Here is a 21,990-nt window from a genome sequence, read left to right as displayed (position 1 = left end):
TGTTAATTAAATCATAATAATGTTTTGTTATGATATTATAATTCAACGTTTGTATTTATTACAACAATTACATCTATTACAAATAGAAAAACCAAATTACAAAAAAAATAAAAATCAGATATTAATCCATTAACTATATAAATACATATCCCAACAAATTCCATTTGATCACATTTTTGCATGTGTCAAGTGGACAAAAAACCCTGATATCAAAACAGGTAAAAAAAATTAAAAAAAAAAAAAAAAAAAAAAAAAGCTTCCTTATATAATAAAATCAAATCACTAGAAAATCAATCTTTTACTTCTTGAGGAAAAATGCATGTACCAACCTTGATCATCATCTTCCTCTTATTCACAAACAAATTAAACAACCCCCATAAATTTCATCAAGTCATAGCTCGAACAAGCGGCGAAGACATCGGCGAATGAGGCGAAGACATCTTCATGGACCCCATCATGATCTCATCCAATCTACGGAACGATAAGCTAACCTCGAGTTTACCCCTCCTTATATAGCGTTGCTTCTTCGTCTGAACAATCATCACAAACTCGTGAATCCTATTAATCGCAACCCTAACCGCCTCGTCGTCCATATTCGCAAAGCAAACCCTAAACCACCCGGGCTCCGAGCAGTGGAACGGGGCCCCCGGGGAAACATTAATCTTGACATCTTCTATAATCATCCTCCACAACTCCGCTTCCGCCTCGAAAGTCGCCTCCTTTAGAAGCCTCCTCAAATCCATCCAGCAGAACAAACCTGCATTGCTCTTCAAACTCCCGATGCCAACCTGAGCTAGCCCCCTCGTGAGAATCTCGTGCCGTTTGGCGAGACGTTTAGCGCTCTCGGGGATGAAACGGTCCACGAATTCGTCGTCCGAGAGCATGGAGGCTATTAGGTGTTGTGTCTGGGTGGAGACTAGTCCGAAGCTCGACATTTTACGCGCGCAATTAGTGACGGTGTCGTTGTACGAGTATATGATGCCGACACGGAAACCGGGAAACCCTAGGTCCTTGGAGAGACTGTAGACTATGTGGATTAGGTTAGGGTTGTAACTTTTAGGGTTTTCCTCGAATATTTCGGCAATGCTGGTGAAACCTGGTTGGTCGAAGACTGTGGCGGAGTAGATTTCGTCGCATATCAAGTGGATTTGTTTCTCGTTGGTGAAGGTTAGTGATTCGGTTAGGGTTTGTTTGTCGATCGTTGTGCCTAGTGGATTCGATGGATTGTTGAGGAGTAGGCCCTTCACTTTGATGTTCGAGTCTTGAGCTTTTTTGTACGCGGTCTCTAGGGCTTCGCGGGTGATCTTGAAACCGGTGGAGCTCTCACATACGACCGGGAGAAGTTGTATTCCGGTTCGCCACGTCAGATCTCGGTCGTTCCTGCACGATGAATACGGAATAAGTCACTTGTTATAATACTATAAAAAAAAAAATTTATTTTATTTACAAGTGTATGTAAGCAGATTAAATATTGACAAGTCACCAAAATTACTATTTGCTTTTACATCTAGGTGTGTAATGTAACTATGTAAGGTGTTAGGAAAGAGACAAAATTGACATAATTTGGATTATTTGATGTTTAATTAAAAGAAAAGATGCTTGGGGACACTGAAAATGATAATTCTATAGGCTGAAATTGATGGTTGACTAATTCATGTCCTCTAATGAAGATCGATTGCGTATCCCGAATATTGTCTTTATTAATAAACTGTTCGAAAAATAATAAATCTCTATTAATTTATATAAAAAAAAAACGACGGGAGTGTAGCCCGTGACGTGGCCGTATATTAATTATTTGTCGCATATGTGGGAGAAGTTGGGTTGGGGTTTTAGTTTATCACAAAAGGACTAAATAGTGGTTCACTAATAAAGTTAGGGGCATTTGTCATATATGTGAGAAGTTGAACCGTAAGTCTTAGTTTATTACAAAAGTAGTAAGTAGTGGTTACAAAGTTATTTTTCAAGCCCCACCAATGTATAATTAAATTATTATAAACAAATAAGTAAGAATTTTTGCATTGACTATATTGCCAATAAGCATCCAAAATTAGAATGAAGAGATTTTTTTTTTAATTTTTTTTAATTTTTTTAATTTTAGAAATTCTTACCCTGGATAATATGGAGTTGGCACCAAAAGTGCATCACCGGAATCAGCCAAGCAGAAGGCCAATGTTTCTTGAGCTCCGGTTGCACCGCCACTCATAACAATTCGGTTCGGGTCGAACCGGACTCTGTTTCCTCTCACTCTCTCCATAAATCTTGCAACTGCCTGCAAATCATTTTAATCAAATATAATTAGGTAATATTCTAAAAAAAAAATCTTGAAATTATGTATATTTGAAGATTTATACTAAATAATAAAATATTAGTACATTTCTGAATTCTGGCAAGCCATGATAATCTTGAAAAATCGCGATTTCCTTGAAATCGTCCACTCCTTCGTTCGTGCAAATTGAGGCCTTCGGGTTTTTCTTCACCCATTCTTGAACTAAATCGAATGAAAGCTGCACAAAGGAAATTATTTAAAAAAAATTAATTATACATATGTTCATAAGGATTATATTAATGTTTCCATTTTTATTTAATTATTTATTTTTAATGTTAATTACCTGGTTTTCTGCTAATCCCATCTGAATAACACCATTGGGATTCTTGGTGGGGTGATAAGGATCACTGTCGTACGCTTTCCACCCGTCGAAGAAAGCAGAGTTTTCGCCATGTCCGTCGTTCGTCGCAATTTTCGACAAAGTATATTCCATTTTCTTTTCTTGTTCCAGAAAAAAAAGAATTCGAATACCACTAAATCGAAAAAGAACTATATAAATGAATTAAATAATAATGAATAAAAGAATGAAAGAACAAAAGAAATTAGTTATGAAACTATGTGTAAGTAGTTGCTATTGAATTGTAATATTGAAAGATTTTTATTTGAGTACTATGTTATGGTTTAGGACATCTGTATTTATAGTAGTGGGATTCTTTGAAAAAATAATATCAATATTCAGAGTAAGTGAAGTTTCCTATGAAGGACACATCACAAACAATTATCTCCTCCTTAAATAAAATAAAAATAAAAATAATTACAAAATTAAAACTGAATTCTTTTTTTGAAAAAAATAAATAATTTTGAATCTTGGTAGGCGGCTTTGAACACAAGTCCTAAACCAGATTTTGATCACATGTACTATGTTTTCCATGTAATATTTTCAACAGTGTTTTTCTTTGAAATTAATGGATAATATAAAAATAATGATTATATCAAGATTTGTTAAAAGGACCACCTCATTAGTGTGACATTTTCCAATAATAATGTTTTGCTTGAAAGTTAATTGCAATTATTCGGCTAATAATTGCCTATAAACGCTAGGCCGGTTATAGGGTTATCGATAAACGAAGAAATAAAATTTAATTATTTTTCCCTTTTTTGGTGGATTTAAATTTGTGGTTTGTTTAGGTTAAACTTTCCTTATTTGTGAAATTGCTGTCCAATTTTAATGATTTTGGGCAGCAATTTCTTGTAAATTAGGTATTTTTCTAGACAATGTGAATGCTGCAATAATTTTCCTAGTGAGTTCTTGAATTATATGATCAAAAATTCAGAACATTCAACACTCTCATTTTCATATATAATAGTTGCATATATAAAACTTGCATGCTTGAGACATTCTTGTACTAACAACTACATGTAAATGTTTGAAATTATGGATCATGACTTAGTAATATTCTTTGGTTGTTACAAACTTAGATTTGGAACTAAGATTAGAATCTTGTGTCCAATTCTTTTTTTCTTTTTTTTTTCTTTTTTTCTTTTTTTAGTTAGTCTAAGGCGATGTTCGAGACTAAATAGTATGCGTGAGTTAATAATATATTTAGTTCACAAGATTCAGATTAATTCAAGTCTACTATAAAAAACGAAGTCTGCAATTAAATGTTATTATTCAACAAAATTAATATTTTTCATTTCTCCCCTTCAATTAATTTTGCGGGTAGTAGCTAAATTATGCATATTGGGATGTAATTTTGTTAAATTAGAATGTTATTGATAAATGATATTCAATGTCACATTTTAATAATTTAGATACTAAATATAATATAAGCCACCAAACATTTTAGTAACCAGATAATTAGTTAAGCAATCGATTGTTAATTAAATTCGATCTAGTCCAAATTAATCCAGTATATAAAATCGAACGAGGTGTAACACCAAATCATACAAATATGATGGTCTCTCTACAATGTAGTATAATACATAACTCAATAATTGTCTAAATTCTTACATCAATTGGATTTTTGTATTGTTTTTTTGGTCAAAATATTTTAGTCAATGGGGGAGCAAGCCTAGAAATTTCAATTCTTGCATAAATGTTTTGCATCTCAAGATTTTCAGAGGCAACTCTATTTTGAGTCATTAGATAGTGATACAACAAGACCAATTATGTAGTGTCTACGACCAAAATCAAAATTGTCAACCTTTTTTTTTTTTTAATTCAACCTTATATTTTTTTTTTCAGTTCAATGTTATATGATGGTCTTAAGTCAATAAATACCCACATAACCGAAATCGAACTCAAAACCTCCCTCCACGATTATAGATCGTGAAATCGGGAAATAAAACATTTATTTTTTGGTTTATTGCTATACTATGAAAATTGATCTGGACTTCACTCTAAAATTTTCAATCGGATGGAGTCGACTTAGCATTAATCATAATATTCAAGAATTTAAGGCATCGGTTACTAGTATTTTGTTTTAGTAACTAAATCATGGGGCTAGTAAGACGTACGGTTGACAAATTTTGTATCTACTCAAACTCACTGCAATGCATAGTTATAGTTCACAATCAAATATATACTCTTTCGTTAAATTAGTCGCACCCTTACCTTTGACTGAGACTAATTTTATACGGGATGACTATATAAAATAAATTATTCTTAAACTACATCTGAGTTTTGTTAGGTGTAAGAGGTTTTATAGACAAATCACATGTAATACTATAATTTATTAATATAAGATATAACATAAAAAAATCGAACCATCTTATTAACTAAATAATTAATCAATTAATCAGTAGATAATCTATTCGATATCATCTATATCTAAATTAATTGGAATATAAGATAGTTACCCGAACAAGACCATTGTACTGGGAATAAAATTGTTATTTGGTGAAATTTTGACCCAAGTGTTCAATAATATGGTCAAATTTCGTCGGATAGCTTTGTTTGTCAAGTATATGTTCTTTAAATGTTTTAAATGTGTAAAATATTAATTCAACCAATATAATACATAATGAAGATATTGAAAGTTGATTAAAGGTTTGTTTGATTAAACTTATTTTAAACGGCTGATAAGTTTGTACTTCTAATAAATTATTTTAAGGACTGATAAGCTGATACATCTTATTTTCCAACAAAGTAAATTATAGGTCGGTTTTTTTTTCTTTTATTTTTATGGTACTTAATTCACTTACAAATACTTTTGTATGTGGAAAAATAGAATATTTTGTCTGCAAACATTATCTAGTCTAATTCAAATAATACAAGTAATCGAATTTTTATTAGAATAAATCTCCTTAGATTCTGTCCCTATAAAGCCAAGTGGAAAATTCAAATTTGTAAATAACTGAAAATGACATAAAAATTATGTTTCACGATTATACATATCTGAAAAAACATTATGATTCACTACAAAAAATACAATATCAATTGATTGATACAAAATTAATTGTTCTTATTCCAAATTGTATTTGCATTAAAAAAAATCATAAATTACGTCTAACCTTATAAGGTAAGGTAAAATTATATAAAAAAAACCCCTCATGTTTGAGTAATTACAACCACCTCCTTCAACTACGAATCTTCTTACACGCGCCACACTTGCGATATCAAATATAGTTGAATCTTCTAGATTATGTGCAATATTTTCCAGTTTGTATCCGTTTTACTGTATTCAAGCTCCATATTTTAAAACAAGATGATCATAAGACGAGAGTACAAACTACAAGTTTGTATCTGTTTTACTCTTGTCTTGTAAATGATTAGATTGTGGAAGGCTGGTTTTTTGAACAAAACGAGTACAAATTAGAGAACATTCCACGAAATCCAGAAGATTCAGTTAAATTTAACACCATAAGGATTAAAAATGTAAAAAAATTCACAGTATAAGGTGGACTGATTATTATTACTCTAACAGAATGTGTTTTTTTTCGTAATTTGATTTTACTTTCAAAAGCGCCCGTAATTTACCCTTAAACTAAATCATACTATAGAATTGAGTTTCTTTAATAATTAATTTGATGAATAAATTATAGTGTATACATCCAAGTCATAAACCATGCACGTGATGGCTAAACAGCTAATGTTAGGTTTATATGCATTTTCGAAATTCCTTTTTTCTTTTTTATTTAATTACAATTTGTAAAAACAATAAAAATGTGGTAGTAATTTAACCCTCGTGGTGCATTGAATAGCTATCACAGTTGTTATAATGTTAATCGCAACCCATATTTAATTTGTGCACGAAAAAAAACATTTGACTTTCCTCTTTGACTTTGAGTAGTCGTCAAAAGTTTTGGTCAATTCAATTGTCTCAAGTTTTGTGGTCGTGATCTTCTTTGTCCGAAACAGAAGCGCTATTCGTTCTTTCCTGTACATTTCATTAGTCGCTGTTCAGTATTTCTTATTTCCGTATTTGGAAATATTAAATAAAATCCATTTGCCTATTAAAAATTAGCAATATTTCAGGTGATAATTTAGGACATGTTCGACTAAATTTATTTTATACAACTGATAAACTCTTATGTTTTATAAGTTGTTTTAAGAGCTGATAAGTGTTACGTCTTATTTTTAGAATTAATTTTTAAAGTGTTTTGATAGTGAGCTTATTAACTATTTTTAATCATTATAATATCTTAAATAGGTGGGATAAATGTAATTTTTTTTAAAATTATTTGTTCTCGGGCAACTTATTTTTGAATTTTTAAGATTATTAAAAAAAATACCAAACACTTTGAAATAACTTATAAGCTCTAAAATATTTTAGGGATTATTTTGTAGACCCCCCTCATTTCCAAATTATATAGAACTAACTACCAAGTGGATTACACTCTAGGTGAAACCCCCTCATTTCGAAAATATTTTGACATACCCCCCTGGGCTACCCTGAAGTACCTATAATACCCTTCTAAAATCAGTTTTAACCCTAGCCACTCACGGTCTCTCTCTTCTTCTCCCAGATTCAAAATCCCGCCTCTACAAACCTCTCACCGGCGAAATTGCTTCCCGCAGCCATAACTCTCTCTCCGGTGGTCGGAATTCGATGGTTTAACTACCGTTGGATTCCTCTCGTCGAGCTCTTTCTTTTGGTGGTGATTTCATTCAGTTTCGAGCGCGGATCTGTTTCTGCAATTTTTTTTCATTCGAAGACGGTGGTCTTGCCGGAGCTTTATTTTGTGTTCCACCCGTCGAAATTTGACGGGTCATCCACCGTTGGATTCCTCTCGTCGGGATCTATATTTTGATGGTAATTTCGTTTATTTTTATCTTTTCAGATTTATTTCTATATTTTTTTGCATTTCCCAGCAATAACCTCTCTCTCTATCTCTCGATCTCTTAATAATGTTTGGTGATTTTTGAGTGTTTTGATGTTTTTATTCAAATTTGTTGATTTGCACTAAAGTAATTTCTTTTTGTTTTGATTTTGCAATTGCAGCTTAATGAAGGCCATTGATCCTTTCCTTGAAGGTGTCAATTTTTTGTTTTTTTAAGTTACATCAGATCTGTTCAACAGACTGTATACATAACTATACATTACTATAGTAACATGTAGTTACATGTAGTTATATATGCGTATATTTATGTATTTTCGTTTTGTATTTTATTGGTTCTGATGTGATTTATAATAAAAATATTTAAATTTGTAAATTTTTGTTGGGGTTTTATGAATTTATTTTGTACAAGTCAGTATTCGTGTGTGTATACAATTGATCGACTAAAAATATGGGGAAAAAACGAACATAACTATGAATTACTATAGGTAGTTACATGTAGTTATTTTCAGCACTGTAAACATATTGTTTTGAAAATTAAAAAAAAATTAAAAAATAAAAATAAAAAAAAAATATTTTTTTTTTATTTTAAAAAAAAAATTAAATATATATATATATATATATATATATATATATATATATATATATATATATATATATAACAAACAGATTTATAAAAAAAAAAAAAAAAAAAAATTATAATAATAAATAAATCAGCGAAAATGATAAATGCAGGACCATAAATGCTGAAAGCAGTTTGGCCGAAAATTGCACATAAGGGTAGTATAGTACTTTCGCGTCCCCAGGGGGTATGTCAAAGGATGATTTGGGCTTGAGTTTATCCCTAGTTTATTTGGTGGCTAGGGGGTATGTAAAATAACCCCAATATTTTATAAGCTTAGACAAACACCCTACAAAAATTGGCTGAATTTTTTCAAATAAAAAAAATAAAAAAAAAAAAATCCCAAAATGTAGAAATAAGGTAATCTTCGAAAATTCCAAACTTTGCGAAATCTTACGAATGGAAATTAGAATCATTTTTTCACTTCCGAAAACCCAAATAGAAAAATTCCGAAAGTAAGTATTATGATCAGGTTAGTCTGATTTCCAACCCTAATCGTAACACAGAAAATAAAACGATAACCAAGCCATAAAATGAAAATCCAATCCCTAAAACAATGAAAAGAACACAGAAAAACTAATAACGAGTATATAATTCAATCTCCGAAGTACAGACGATGAATAAGTATATCACGTTTGCATACATATACTCATTAATCAGCTTTCAGAGCTAAGTATTAAGAGATTGGATCTGTAAGAACCATTTGTATAATGTACATACAACAAACTATTTATTATTTCTTCATAAGGAGAACAACTGTGTGTGCAGCTATACTCCTATTCTCCCCGAGACTATCAACTTTCTCATGAGTTTTCGCTTTTAGGTTTACAACCGAAGGATCTGCACCGAGCAGCTTGCATAAATTTGACCTAATAGCTTCTTTGTGAGGGCTGACCTTCGGTCTTTGGAGAATCAACGTAGCATCTAAATTTCCGAGTTCATAACCTGCCTCGTGCATTAGTCGTACCTGATATATGTACCGTATTACAAGGATAATTAGAATTTAGAATAAAACTAGTCACAGTTACAATCCCCTCACTAAAACATTAGAAAGCCGCAATATTTCTATCGATTATGGACTAAATATTGTTTATATGCTTGAAAAACTCAAGCTTAAAACCTAAACTGCAACCATTTGACAGAGCTTGATTATATTGTCTAATAACCCTAGCCCTAATTCCAAATCAAGGCAGATAAGTAGTAGTCGGATGTTTAAGGTATATCTATTGGTTATCAGACCATAAATCCAATTTGCATGTGAATACTAGTAGGCGAAGAAATCATATTTATGGGATCAATAATGTCGAGAGTACGTCAATAAGTATCGAGAGGAAAAGTGGCAACGAACCATTTAACAGAGCTCTTTATTCTATTCGTTTTCTTCTCCAAACAGACAAAAGTGATTGGATACATTGAATTTGTTTTAGTAGGGAAATTTTTTACTGCGTTACGATTTTCGGGTAATTGACTACATATGACTAAAAAGTAGAAACGAATTGTCAAAATATTGCATAAAGGAAAAAAAAAAGACCCGTCTAGTGTAAAATGGTAGGGCAAGACCGGTTTTTGAATAAAACGGTAACTACAACGATGTTTCTTATTTGCCCTGCCGTTTTACAAAAGACTGGTAATTTTGTTTTCTCTGGTTTTAGCTGATTCTCTATTGAACTAAAGTCGCTTTTCTCGCTCTAAAAACGACACTTCAGGAAGTTCATTCATTCAGATTAGATTCTTTTTTTTTTTTCGACTCGACTGATAGTTTAATAGTGTTGACAGAATATTCTCGAATCAGTCAAAATCTAAAACAGAAGATATCCACTATTAGAAGACAATTAATCGCTATGCAAAAGATATTACTGCAAAATATGCATTAAGCATAAAAGAAACGAGAGGAACGAACACTCACTGCTTCCTCAATGAAAACCGAAGACGCTGCGCCTTTCCATTTAGGATCCGTATCCGGAAAAATCTGTCCAATATCCGGAAGCCCTAGTGCCCCTAATATCGCGTCGACCACACAGTGTAGCAACACATCACCTGTAACGAGAGATACAAACATACATATATATATTCCTCAATTTTCAATTTCCTGCCATATATAAATAAAAAATGAATATAGATCCAATCATCTATTAAGCTCTAATTTTCAATGTTCATTGTTCAGCATCAATGTAAAAATTAGAGTGACTGTCAGTCAACATAAATTGTAATTTTAACTGTGAAAATCAAATTGAAAAATTCCGAGTTTGAATTTCCGATTTAGGGCAAAACGTGATTACCATCGGAGTGAGCTTCGCAGCCTCGGTCGTGAGGAATGTTTATACCACCAATGATGAGAGGATATCCTGGCTCCAGCCGGTGCAGATCGAACCCGTGCCCGACGCGGAAGGGCAGAACCTTCGCCGGAGCGGCGGCGGCGGTCTGCGGCTCCGATTCGACGGCGCTGGTGGCTGCAGACGCCACAACTGGAGACGACGAGGGTCTCGATTTGAGTTTTATGGACGGAAGCGCGCGCGGTGTGAGCCACGCTCCGGTGGCGTAGACTGGGAATTGGCTCAAGAGGTTTGTCCTGGGGAGTGGAGCTGTGTAGCAAAGTGAAGAAGCAGCCATCGTAGCCATTTTTTGATGATTTCTGTTTGTGCGGAGGCGCGTGGGGTTTTATTTGACGGCTACGGCGTAGACAAATGAGAATCTTTTTAAAGTTCGACGAACATTGAAATTGGGACATCCTATAATTTCTTTTTTTTTTTTTTTTTTTTTTTTTTTTTAATTTAGCAAGTCTTCTTAAATTAGTTGGCTTTTTTTTTTCTTTTTGTTAATTTCAAATTAAAATTGAACTATTTAAAAAAAATTATAAACACAATTTATTCTTAATATATTTCCCTAAAATTAATGATATTATAAAATGTTAATTAAAATATAAATTTGAGTACTAGGCTGATAGCTTTAAAGTTTTACCTAACAATTAAAATATGTCATAAATACTCGAACATTTGATGAGGTTTTTTATTAGTTATTTTCAATCGCTTGTGAAACGAGTTGAATGATGAGTATACCTATTTTTTAGATATATATATTTAATTAATTGTCAAATAAAATAAAATTAAAATATAAGTACAATTAAATTTGTCTATGAATTAATACAGTTGTGACCAATAAAACTTTATTAGTATAACGAAATACTAAATTTTCAAATAAATAATTTAGTACGTTTTTACTTAATCGAAATTGAAAAAAAATATTATTTTACCAAAATTATTAATTTCTCACCAAAATAATTGTTCTAGTCTATGCTAGCTTTGGTATTCATCACCATTTTACACAATTTATTTATTTAATGTCTTTAAAAATGAAAAGTAAATCATTTAACGGAAGGGAAGCGGTTACAATTACATATAGCACTTCGTTCTCATTTCTAGGTTTTCAGCCACCGCCCACCTTCTCTTCCCCTCTCTAAAATCTCTTTTCTACGGCAGTTCAAGTATTTGAGAGAGAGAGAGAGAGAAAGAGAGAGAGAGAGAGAGAGAGAGAGAGAGAGAGTGTTGAATTGTTAAGTTATGTCGGAACCTGGAGCTCCTCTGCGTTACGTCGGAGTTGATCGAAGTTCCGCCGCCTTCCGCCTCATGAAACGAATGGTATTACTTTTTTCCGTTAACCGATTGTTCATTGATATATACTCTAATATGCGTAATTATTCATTTAAAAATTGATGCGATTTATTTTCAAATTAATTTTCTGCTCAAATTGTGTCCACTAGATTGGGAATAGTAAATTAGGTTTTACTATCGAATATTATTAACACCAAATCGATATGGATTAAAAATGCGTAATAATGCTGCTTGATCATACAGTAATTGAAATACGCCGCTTACGATCCATTCGTCTTGCGTTTCAAGATGCGTTTCAAGATGTTTACATTTGTTTCCGTCTTTGTCAAAAAGGCGGACGTATGTCGCATTTTGTTTATTCAGTATCGTCTTTGGCGGCGGCGGTTTTCTGATCTAAAATAAATCATTTTTATGTAAAATTTGAAATATTTATCTGTTTGGTTAAAGTGTCATTGATACTGTTTGTTGGTCAATGTAATGTTTGTTCAGGGATGGGAAGAAGGAGAAGGTCTTGGTAAAGAAAAGCAAGGAATCAAAGGATATGTTCGGGTGAAAAACAAACAGGATACTTTAGGTTGCCTTCTTATTTGCCATCTCGTTTATTTCGCTGAAGAGATACAATTAAACGTCTATAAATTAATATAGTCGGGACTAGCAAAATTCTATTAATTTAGCGAAATATTAAATTATCGAACTAACAATTTAATACGTTTACTACGAGTCAGGACCGGGAGAAATTATTATTTATGCGAGATTATTAATTTATCGAGATTCAACTGTATTTTTAAGTAACCATTATTTTATTTTTTTCTGGTGCGTATAGGTATAGGCACAGAGAAACCAAATCCATGGGCTTTCGATACGACTCAATTCGATAGTATCCTCAAGAAACTGAAAGTGGTAAATTCCATCTCTTTCCAGTTTCAAGTTATATATATCCTCTGCACTTGTTTTCCAATTCTCGTTTTCTTTTTTTTTTTTTTTTTTTTTTTTTTTCTTTTATTGAATTTGCTGTCTGATTTGGCAGCAAGCGGTTACAATCAACAAGGATGAAGGTATACTCACGCAATACAGAATTTGAATTGGTTTTAGGTTCATCAAATTGACTTCTTAACGTTCAATTTTACTGCATGTAACAGTTGACGAAAAAGATGAAAAAATAGTAGCCGAAAAATGCAGCCCTTCCAAGGACAAAGAAGAAACAGTTGCCAAGGTTACTCGACCACAAGGAAGGTCGGTACATACTTTTAGCATCAATCTCGTCTTTCTCTTACCACATACACAACATGTGTTTTAAGAGTGTATGAATTGCAATTTGATATGTCCAGGTATCAGAAAAGAGAGAAGGGGAAGCTGGTTCATGCGTATTCTGCTCAGGATCTTGAAGGAATTCTTGTAAGCACCACTTGATATACTAATTATGTCTATTTTATTACCGTTATCCTGGGAATTATGTTCAACGAAACATATTTTTATGCTTCTCTAAAAAGTTTCTGGAATTAGTTTTTATGTTGTAATATCGGTGAAGGCAACGTGTGTATAGCTGCCCTAAGATATGAATGGGACATGTGGCTTGGTTGATTTAGATTAGCTTTGGTCATTTCTCGTCTAGTTATGTTTAAGCACTTAGGCCTCGTTTGATTGTGGAAATTAGCCATGATTAACTAAATAATAGGATGTTTGGTATCCCCAATAACTTGTCGGGTCGACCAGCAAATATTATGTTATCATGTGGCTTATCTTGCCTACTAGGCATGTTTTTTATTGGATCATCGAAGCTCCAATAATATAGTTGGGTTTCATCAGATTATTTAATCTTATATTGGCAACCAAACGAGGCCTTAATTGGATGATTTTATCCAGGTAAACAAGGCTAAATCTCCCGAGACTAATTATGCTTCGGAAGCCTCAGAAGAAGAAAAGTCAATTGAAAATAATCTTCTTGATATAGAAGGTAACTTTCGATCCATACAGTTAAATGAATGTTAAAATCCATTACCCGTGGAGTTAGATTTACAATATAATTGGTTCCCGTTTTCTGTTTAGAGTTTGACTATGTACTTCTCGATTACAATTTCTTTGCTTGTCTTCATTAGCTGTGGATTTGCCCTTGATTAATAACTTATTATGTAATAGACCATGTGATCGGAGAAGTTCAAGATCTTCCAGCAGATTGGTGGGGACACAAATTAGGGTTTACTTCTGGAGGTTTGCTTGGTGCCGAGTCTAAAAGAAGGAAGTTGCTCATGTCAAAAAATGATGAAAATCCAAATGTCAGAACTATGTTCAATGAGGACGATCAAGAAAATCTTTACAACCTCGTTCAGGCATATTGTTTCTTGTTCTTTGTTTTTGAATACTTTTTCTACCTTAACTCGATCACACACATTCCAATATGAAGTAAACTCGTCGGTGTACTCTTTTTGCAACGTAGCAGAGCCAATTGCATAATTTTAATGGAATGTTTTTGACAAGATATTCTCCGTTTTCAGGACAAGGCGACATCTGGAAAACAAGGCCTCGGTATAAAGGACCTTCCTAAAAAAGTTGCGGGCTGCTTTTTCGAAGGAAAAAAGACAACTTTCGGTGATAGTGATGATGACGAGGATTCTTCGAATCCACGTTCTTCAGCGAAAAGGAAATATGAAGAAATTTTGGAGATGAATAAACAGAATCCAAAAATTAATACGAAGTTGTGTCAGAAGATTCTTCAGCAGGTCTTGGTCTTGAGATTTCGAAACTAAATTTTTGCTTCTTGTTTATTACCAACTTTTTTTTATGAGTTTCTTTCGTTACAGGCTCCTGGTGAGGTATTAAAGCTGAAGCGGCTCAAAGAACTTGTTGATGAACAATCGCCTTCTATTTTTTCCAACTTTTCTTCAAAAGAGGCAGTTGATTGTTTAAAGAAAATGGTATAACACGTCATGTTTCCATAGTTGTGGGTTTAAGTTTTTCGAGCTTTTCAAGTAATCGAGAACTCTGTTTTGTTTTTTGCTGCAGCTTGAGAGCAGTGCCAGGTTTTCAGTGAAGGGGAAGAAAGTCGCTCTCTTGTAAACAAGCTGATGGAAAATTGCTTTGGTACTTTACCTACATAATGACGATGTTTACATTTGTCATCAAGAGGAAATTTATAGGAACAATTGTTTCAATTATCAGAGAGCAAATATTTGTTATTATTGTCTGTAATAATTTTTTGTAGTACTAGGTCTATTGTTTTAGAACAATTTTAAACATATATATATTCAAGCTTTTGAACGACTCAATTAGTAGGTGAATTTTTTACAATATCTATTCTCGAAACTTGCTTGTGAATTCGGTCTAACAGTTGGCTTGGAATATGTATTCCAAATGACGATCCTCGAACCGAATTTTGTATGTATTCGAAATGTTGACTTTGTAAGGGTCTTTTAAAATGAGTGACAATTTGATTTTGCACAATTTTAGAAGTATCGTTTTCAAAGGTGCCGTGGATAACATATTATTGTAGATTTACGCACAATTACACAAAATCTACAGTGACTCACTTGTATTGGATAAATGCGATATACCTGTGAAGTTTGCCGGGTGTGATTAGAATAAACCACTTTTGAGGAGAAGCTAGCGAGCGTCGTAATTATATATAATCAGCTTGTACAATTTTCTTTCCTATGTACTTGGCCAAGAAATCAAATCCATGAAAGTACAGAGCTTCAATTTCTGCTCTCTGACCACTTTGTACCATGAACGACAGCTCTTCCTTATACTTATCCTGTAACACACACAAATATACATCTAAATGCATATATATAACTATGTGTGTGTGTGTGTGTGTGTGTGTGTGTGTGTGTGTGTGTGTGTGTGTGTGACTATTTGATAATAGCATTGGGCAGAATTGCTATGAGCAGAATTACCTGCAAGATCTCTGAGGAGGACAAGCTTTTGGCAATTTGATGATCCCGCGGCTTCAAAGGGATCAAAGATTCTTCGGGTACTAGTTGTTCGATGTCATCCTTGCGTAATCCAAGCCACTTCACATTGCAAGCTACCACGAAATAAAACAAGTCACTTTCAGTTTTTGAGACTGCAAACAATTATAAAAAGGTTTTTTTTTTGTAATCAGATTGGTAACAAACTACCCTATGTTCTTTTATTGGCAAGACCCCCTATAATTTAATTTTTTTGGCTCACAACCCCCTAAGCAGGGGTAATAATTGCTAAAAAAAACTAAATCAACATGGGGTTTTATTCCAATAAAATAACATGGGGTAGTTTTTTTAGAAATTAGATACAACACAGGGGTACTAATTGCAATAAACTCTCACAAAAAGAGGGTCAGAAAAAGAGCACCATATCGATATGCCTCCAGCCCCATTGCAATACTTCCAAACTTGAATGTGCACAATATCGCCAATCCAGCAGGATTCCTTTGTAATTGAAATAAAAATTGGCAAATCATATATATATATATATATATATATATATATATATATATATATATATATATATATATATATATATATATATATATATATATATATATATATATATATATAAGTAACAGTTATGTAGATCAATGGTTACTCATACCAGTCAACGAGCCCTAGAATCGGTAACTCAGGAAATTCTCGACTCATTCGATGAAGAAGAAGCCTGCTGGGCCATTTTCGAAACTTCGATAACATTGATATAACCTCCCAAATAGCTAGGACCATCATCATTATATTCAGATTAAATTACCTGGTACCAATATCTGGATAGCCTTTGGCTGTGATGAGAATACACGGGATTTGATTGAATACACGATCCTCAGCTAGTCTCTGAAATATGGCGTGCTGTAGGATGCTACTAAACATTTCAATAAACTCGTTCCACGAGAAGCGATAAAAAGCATATGTTTTTTGTGCCGTGTATTTTTCAAGAAAGTGAATGTGAAGCAAGCAAACATTTAGTAGTACCTTCTCGACCACAATGATATATCTAGCATCACTCTTCATCACCAAATTTTCCAGCAAATTTAAGTCTCCGGAGATTACGTAACCAGAAGACCCGCAAGTAGAACAGTCCACAATCTCTTGGTTCGGCTCCTTCTCGATATAAATATAGAAACATATAATCAGGAGGACAATCCATCGTCTATTCAAACTTCCATTACTAGCTGTATTATTCTACTTTATGCTAACCTTCGTATATTGTCGATTAGACGTTCGAAAAAAAAAGAAAAGAAAAAACCATACATTATTAGCATAGAATGAAAGTTCAATACGTGCCTGAAGCAAAAGACGACCAGCTACTGCTCCTCTGCTCGAAGCCATGATGCCAAGGCTATATCGGCTGCACCTAACCAATGCCACCAAATCTACCTCGCGTAAAATACGAATACAAAACATTTCATTCAAAAGCTTTAATTGCAATGCTGCTATTAGGAAATGATAAATTCAGAAATAAACCTTGAATTGTTCGGTTGACCTGTAATTGAGACGTAAAATAATGAGGCGAATCGCATAGCAATTTGTAAAATAACTCCCTCTGAGTAACTTTCTTTTCTTGAACCAGTATCTGATAACACATCTCCATCACCTTCCACACTATGCACACCGGAAATCAAATTTAAATTACAATAAAAAAAATCGAACACGTCGATTTATACGATAAATTGCAAAATATCCAATACGAAATCGAAGCAATTCAATACCTCGAATAAATGAATTAGCAGTGTTCTCATTCATCAAAGATTTCGTGGAAAACGAATGCGAAAGAAAAATCTTCGAGTCGTCAGTAAGTAATCCCCGACGCACTCTGCTATTCCCCATTTTCCTGCTAATCTATTTTGCAGATTTACGACTCAAATTGTAAGTTACACTACATAACGTCGTCGTTTCCACCATTGGAATTTCCAGAAAACTCGAAAATTCGAAACCACCCAAAATTATGAGAAAAAAATTATCATACCAGAGGTAGATCTGTTACTTCCGGATTCGACGAATTTAGATTTTTCAGGAAATTAAGGATTGCAACTTCGATCCGAGCTCGAACCTGAAATTAAACAAAAAAAAAAATCAAAATTGGAATAAAATAAACGTAATTCAATAAAAATCCGATGCCGGAACCTCTGACGGAGGAAGGATATCGGCGTGGCAAAGGTGTTGATCGGAGAAGAAAATGGAGTTCTTCGATAGCTCTCCCATTTTCTCGAGGCGACGAAGAAGAAGAATTTTGGTTTAATTTTTTTTAGAGGGATACTGGGAAATTTTGAAATGAGATTGTATATATTTGTTGGGCCGGGCTGGGCCGGGCTGGGCCGGGCTTATTGTGGGCCTTTTTTGAAAAATATAACTAAAATTCCAAGGGAATCTAAATTGATCCGAAATATTCTGGGCTTTGCTTACTGAAATATTGAATTTTTTAAGATATTGTTCAAAATTCAAATAGTTTATAATTACTATTTGATTCTAAAATTAAATTTAAATTAATCAAAAAATAAAATTTAAGTGAAATTTAAAATAAATTTAATTTAAATGAAGAAAATTAGTGTTGGATTTATTTTTGTTATTAAAAATAAATTATGAAGAAAAAATATTTTTTGTTAATATTTAACATTAATTATAATAAATTGAAATTGTAAGTTATAAATATCTAGCAAAGAAATTCAGTGAACAATTGGGTGTTGGGGTTGATCCTATTCTATGAACTCATGATATTTTCCTACACAAAGAATAAAATAAAAGGTCAATTATTGCGTGCAAAATAACTAAATTAAGTTAAATTAAATAAATATTGAAATAGGGTTATAGCTGCTTCCAGCGTAAAATATTGAATAGAATACCGACGTGATTTGGAAACTTTGTGAAAATATAAAAAAAGATTCCCCACGCCAAATTGCCCATTGCTTTCATTACTTCTACACCATTTCTTTGCGTGCTCTCTCCCTACTCTATGCACAATGTGTACCCCGTAAATATGTGCCTACAAAGATCGTATCGAATCGAAATTAGCATTTTCGAAAAAAAATAACAATAATCGAATCCCATTTCAAAAATATTTCAAAAAATAGGTTTTTCCAAATTGGAATTAAATCAAAATTAAAAAAAAAAAAAAAAAAAAAAAAGAAATTGGATTAAAGAAGAATATAATCAAAAACTCTGATTTTAGTTATTCGCGTACAATATAAAATACATAATATATAACACCTTATATATAAAAGGAGTTAACTCTAGGGCAACCCTAGGCCAACTCTAATTGGATTTTTGTAATTATATTTTTAAAATTATTTTTCTTTTATATATAAAGATTTTCTAATTATAAAGAAAATCAAGAATCCAACATATATATCAATATTTTCTAATTTGATATAAAGATTTTCTAATTATTTTTCTTTTATATATAAAGGTTTTGTATAATTCCCCAACCTTAAGTTAGTAAGCATTCTACACCTATCTTTGTATTTCTCATATTAATTAGGGTAAATTACACCTCTTTCTGACGTAGGGTTTATTTACGAAAACCCCAGTTTTTCATAATTACGTCCACCCCTGCAAATTGAGTATTTCTTAAATTAACACCCAATTGTAGGTGGTATGTGTAGGAAATTTACAAATTGCAGGGTACTGAATGTAATATCTCAAAACAAAAAAGATACTTTTACAATTATCATTTACCTCATGTAGTTGGTTGTAATTTTCCCTATTAATTATACATATACATGCTATACGTACTACATAGACGTTAGATAAGATTAATTGAGCATGTACTATATGGTAGAATATTCTCAATCCTAGTAACTAATTAAATGATCAATTCAGCAGATTTTAATTGAAAACCAAACCATAGCGTGAGAGCTTAATTAGTCATTCGTCCTCCATTTCAAATATATTATCCTTACGGGTCCATTTTGATTCTCCATATTAGGCGAGCATTCATGTTTCGCGCTATTTACTATTTTGTTTCGATTGCATGGATCAAATTAATTTGGATTGAACCGTAATTTTTTACTGTCTACTTCATTAGTCAGTTCGTAAGATGTTCGATTCCTTGTATTAGAAATAGATCTGCCAAATGTGGTATTAAATGCGATTTCTTAACAATACCCCTAATTTAACAATAAATAAATCCCAATTTGTACTATTTTAGGGATAAATCATCCATTTTCAATAGCTATGCATAAAAGTTAAAACTCTAAGCATATAAAATAGTTATATCTTCATATATATATATATATATATATATATATATATATATATATATATATATATATATATATATATATATATATATATATATATATATATATATATATATATATATATATATATATATATATATTTCAACATTAATCTCCTATTTTTCAGCAATTAATCCCAAATCTCAACAAAAAAAAAAAAAAAAACAGGTGTAAATTACGTATATAATTCTTTTCTTAAGAAATTTCCAACACCTATATAATTTATCCTATACATATATTGGTATGTTTTAGGTTCATGGGGATGTAATAAATATAAGCTAATAAATTATAATACATTATTATAAATACATAAATTATTAGGCATGTAAATTACGACGGTGGAGTAATGGTCCCGAATAAAGTCCATTCTCCTATATGTATATATATACATACATAAATATATCCCCTAAAGTACACGTTAAATAAATAATAATGCAACTTGTGGAGGGATAATATTTTCAAGGATCTATTACATAAGTCCAGCACCGTTATTTGAAAGCTTTCATGCGTGGAAATTAAACCACTACTATATACATCTATAGCTACCCCCCCCCCCCCTAACTACTATATATGTATCTATCTAACTTTTGGGTTGCATGCACAACTTGCAACCGTATGAAAACGATTGTTTATTTTCTCCGTGTCGAAATATTTATCGTGTGTCTCGTTCAGTGGCGGAGCCAGGAATTTCAGATAGGGTGGGCTTAACATTTACAGGAGTTCGGGGGCAGTGTCCCCGAGATTTTTTTTTATAATTCATTAACATAAAGTAGCACAAAATAACTATAAATTTATAAAATTTAACTAATAACACATACGGTTGCTGGTCTCGTTGTTGCATAAATTTTAAGACAATTTATTGTAAATATACGAAAAAACTTACTACAAAATCTCAGTTAATTAAGAGCGATAAGGGCAGAACTGAAAAAAATTCAATTAAACATCACTGTAAACCTAAAATGACAAATAATTTGAACTCCAGAGCGACAACATGCACGGAGAGTCTTGTTTTTTATTCTTCGAGTGCTGATAAAAATTAGGGTTTTTAAAAACCGGAAAGTTTCGGGTTGGGGTTTTAATGAATAAGAAGGAAGTGGGAACAAATCGACTTTTGTAGTAATACGTACTTTATTCGTTCGTTTTGATGCATATTTAAACAAAAAAGTTATACTTGATATTATGATCTATAGAATTTGTTATATAAATCAACGAAAACGCTAAGAATTCGTAGTACAAAGCCTTCTGCTACGATTTTACTACGAATTTTTCAAGCAAGGTAAATATTATCCCTTTTCTAACTTGGGAAATTTGAAAATTATTTATAATAGTTTGAGTTAAAATAGGTTTAGCCTTTTATGGTTAGGCAACTTTTTTGAAGAAAAATATACCAATTATGTAGATACATTGAAATTAACTAAGTAAAGAAGTGGTCAAAGAAACTATTTGCGTGGTCTAGACTCTATTGATTAATTAATTAATTAATTAACTAGTTAATCGTCGTACAGATCATTAAATTCATTTTTAATGCCCAAAATATCAAATTCTACATAATTAAATATCAAAGACAAAAAATATGTTTCCTCCCGAGTAGGGCAAATTAAGGTATTTTAATTGTTTGAATTGATTGTCCACATTTTTCTAATCGAGCCAAGGACACTAATGACTCTAATAAACTACGTAATTTATTTATTTAGAATTATGTACAATACTACAATATAATAATTTTATCTATGTGCATTTTTAAATTGGACTGGACAAAGAAAAATAATAAAATTTAAAAAAATGGTTGCCCTTCATTGCATCTCTTGATTTAGTTAAATTGTAAAACACGTCGGGGACCGCCTAGTGGTCGGAGCAAGTGAGCTAATTGTGTCGATTGACCAAAGTTTGAATCATCTTGCCCAAGGTTGTTAGGTGGAGTTTCTCACACATGGTTAGCCTAATGTGGTTTACGTCTCTCGTATGGTTTTTTGCAAGCTATTATACGATAATGTAGGTTTACCTAATGCACATATAT

General features: G+C 32.2%; 4 protein-coding genes across 4 annotated transcripts; 1 reads left to right on the top strand and 3 right to left on the bottom strand.

The window, feature by feature from the left end:
- Positions 1 to 6: 6 nt before the first annotated feature.
- Positions 7 to 2,937, bottom strand: LOC105973822 (1-aminocyclopropane-1-carboxylate synthase). Its single transcript, XM_012998873.2, has 4 exons — positions 2,610 to 2,937; positions 2,373 to 2,504; positions 2,109 to 2,269; positions 7 to 1,380 (listed from the first exon to the last, which is right to left on the bottom strand). Exons 1-4 carry the CDS (start codon positions 2,757 to 2,759, stop codon positions 387 to 389), a joined length of 1,437 nt encoding a protein of 478 aa, XP_012854327.1. The 5' UTR covers positions 2,760 to 2,937; the 3' UTR covers positions 7 to 386.
- Positions 2,938 to 8,739: 5,802 nt separating this feature from the next.
- On the bottom strand, positions 8,740 to 10,918 carry ISPF (isoprenoid F). The gene is made up of 3 exons (XM_012998870.2): positions 10,448 to 10,918; positions 10,075 to 10,205; positions 8,740 to 9,135 (listed from the first exon to the last, which is right to left on the bottom strand). The coding sequence occupies exons 1-3, from the start codon at positions 10,785 to 10,787 to the stop codon at positions 8,902 to 8,904; spliced, it is 705 nt and encodes a 234-aa protein (XP_012854324.2). The 5' UTR covers positions 10,788 to 10,918; the 3' UTR covers positions 8,740 to 8,901.
- A 613-nt stretch (positions 10,919 to 11,531) lies between these two features.
- Positions 11,532 to 15,039, top strand: LOC105973785 (D111/G-patch domain-containing protein). Its single transcript, XM_012998834.2, has 11 exons — positions 11,532 to 11,803; positions 12,266 to 12,350; positions 12,600 to 12,676; positions 12,804 to 12,831; positions 12,916 to 13,009; positions 13,105 to 13,171; positions 13,640 to 13,730; positions 13,913 to 14,103; positions 14,269 to 14,493; positions 14,575 to 14,688; positions 14,777 to 15,039. Exons 1-11 carry the CDS (start codon positions 11,726 to 11,728, stop codon positions 14,828 to 14,830), a joined length of 1,104 nt encoding a protein of 367 aa, XP_012854288.2. The 5' UTR covers positions 11,532 to 11,725; the 3' UTR covers positions 14,831 to 15,039.
- A 198-nt stretch (positions 15,040 to 15,237) lies between these two features.
- Positions 15,238 to 17,994, bottom strand: SPO11-2 (sporulation 11-2). Its single transcript, XM_088817730.1, has 11 exons — positions 17,863 to 17,994; positions 17,705 to 17,788; positions 17,448 to 17,577; positions 17,203 to 17,340; positions 17,023 to 17,111; positions 16,711 to 16,839; positions 16,493 to 16,587; positions 16,343 to 16,405; positions 16,103 to 16,179; positions 15,667 to 15,797; positions 15,238 to 15,524 (listed from the first exon to the last, which is right to left on the bottom strand). The coding sequence occupies exons 1-11, from the start codon at positions 17,938 to 17,940 to the stop codon at positions 15,390 to 15,392; spliced, it is 1,149 nt and encodes a 382-aa protein (XP_088673856.1). The 5' UTR covers positions 17,941 to 17,994; the 3' UTR covers positions 15,238 to 15,389.
- Positions 17,995 to 21,990: the final 3,996 nt, after the last annotated feature.

Source organism: Erythranthe guttata, chromosome 1 (assembly GCF_056151865.1).
Source record: "Erythranthe guttata isolate IM_541 chromosome 1, IM_541, whole genome shotgun sequence".
NCBI classification, from domain to species: domain Eukaryota; kingdom Viridiplantae; phylum Streptophyta; class Magnoliopsida; order Lamiales; family Phrymaceae; genus Erythranthe; species Erythranthe guttata.
This window is presented reverse-complemented; position numbering and strand designations above follow the sequence as displayed.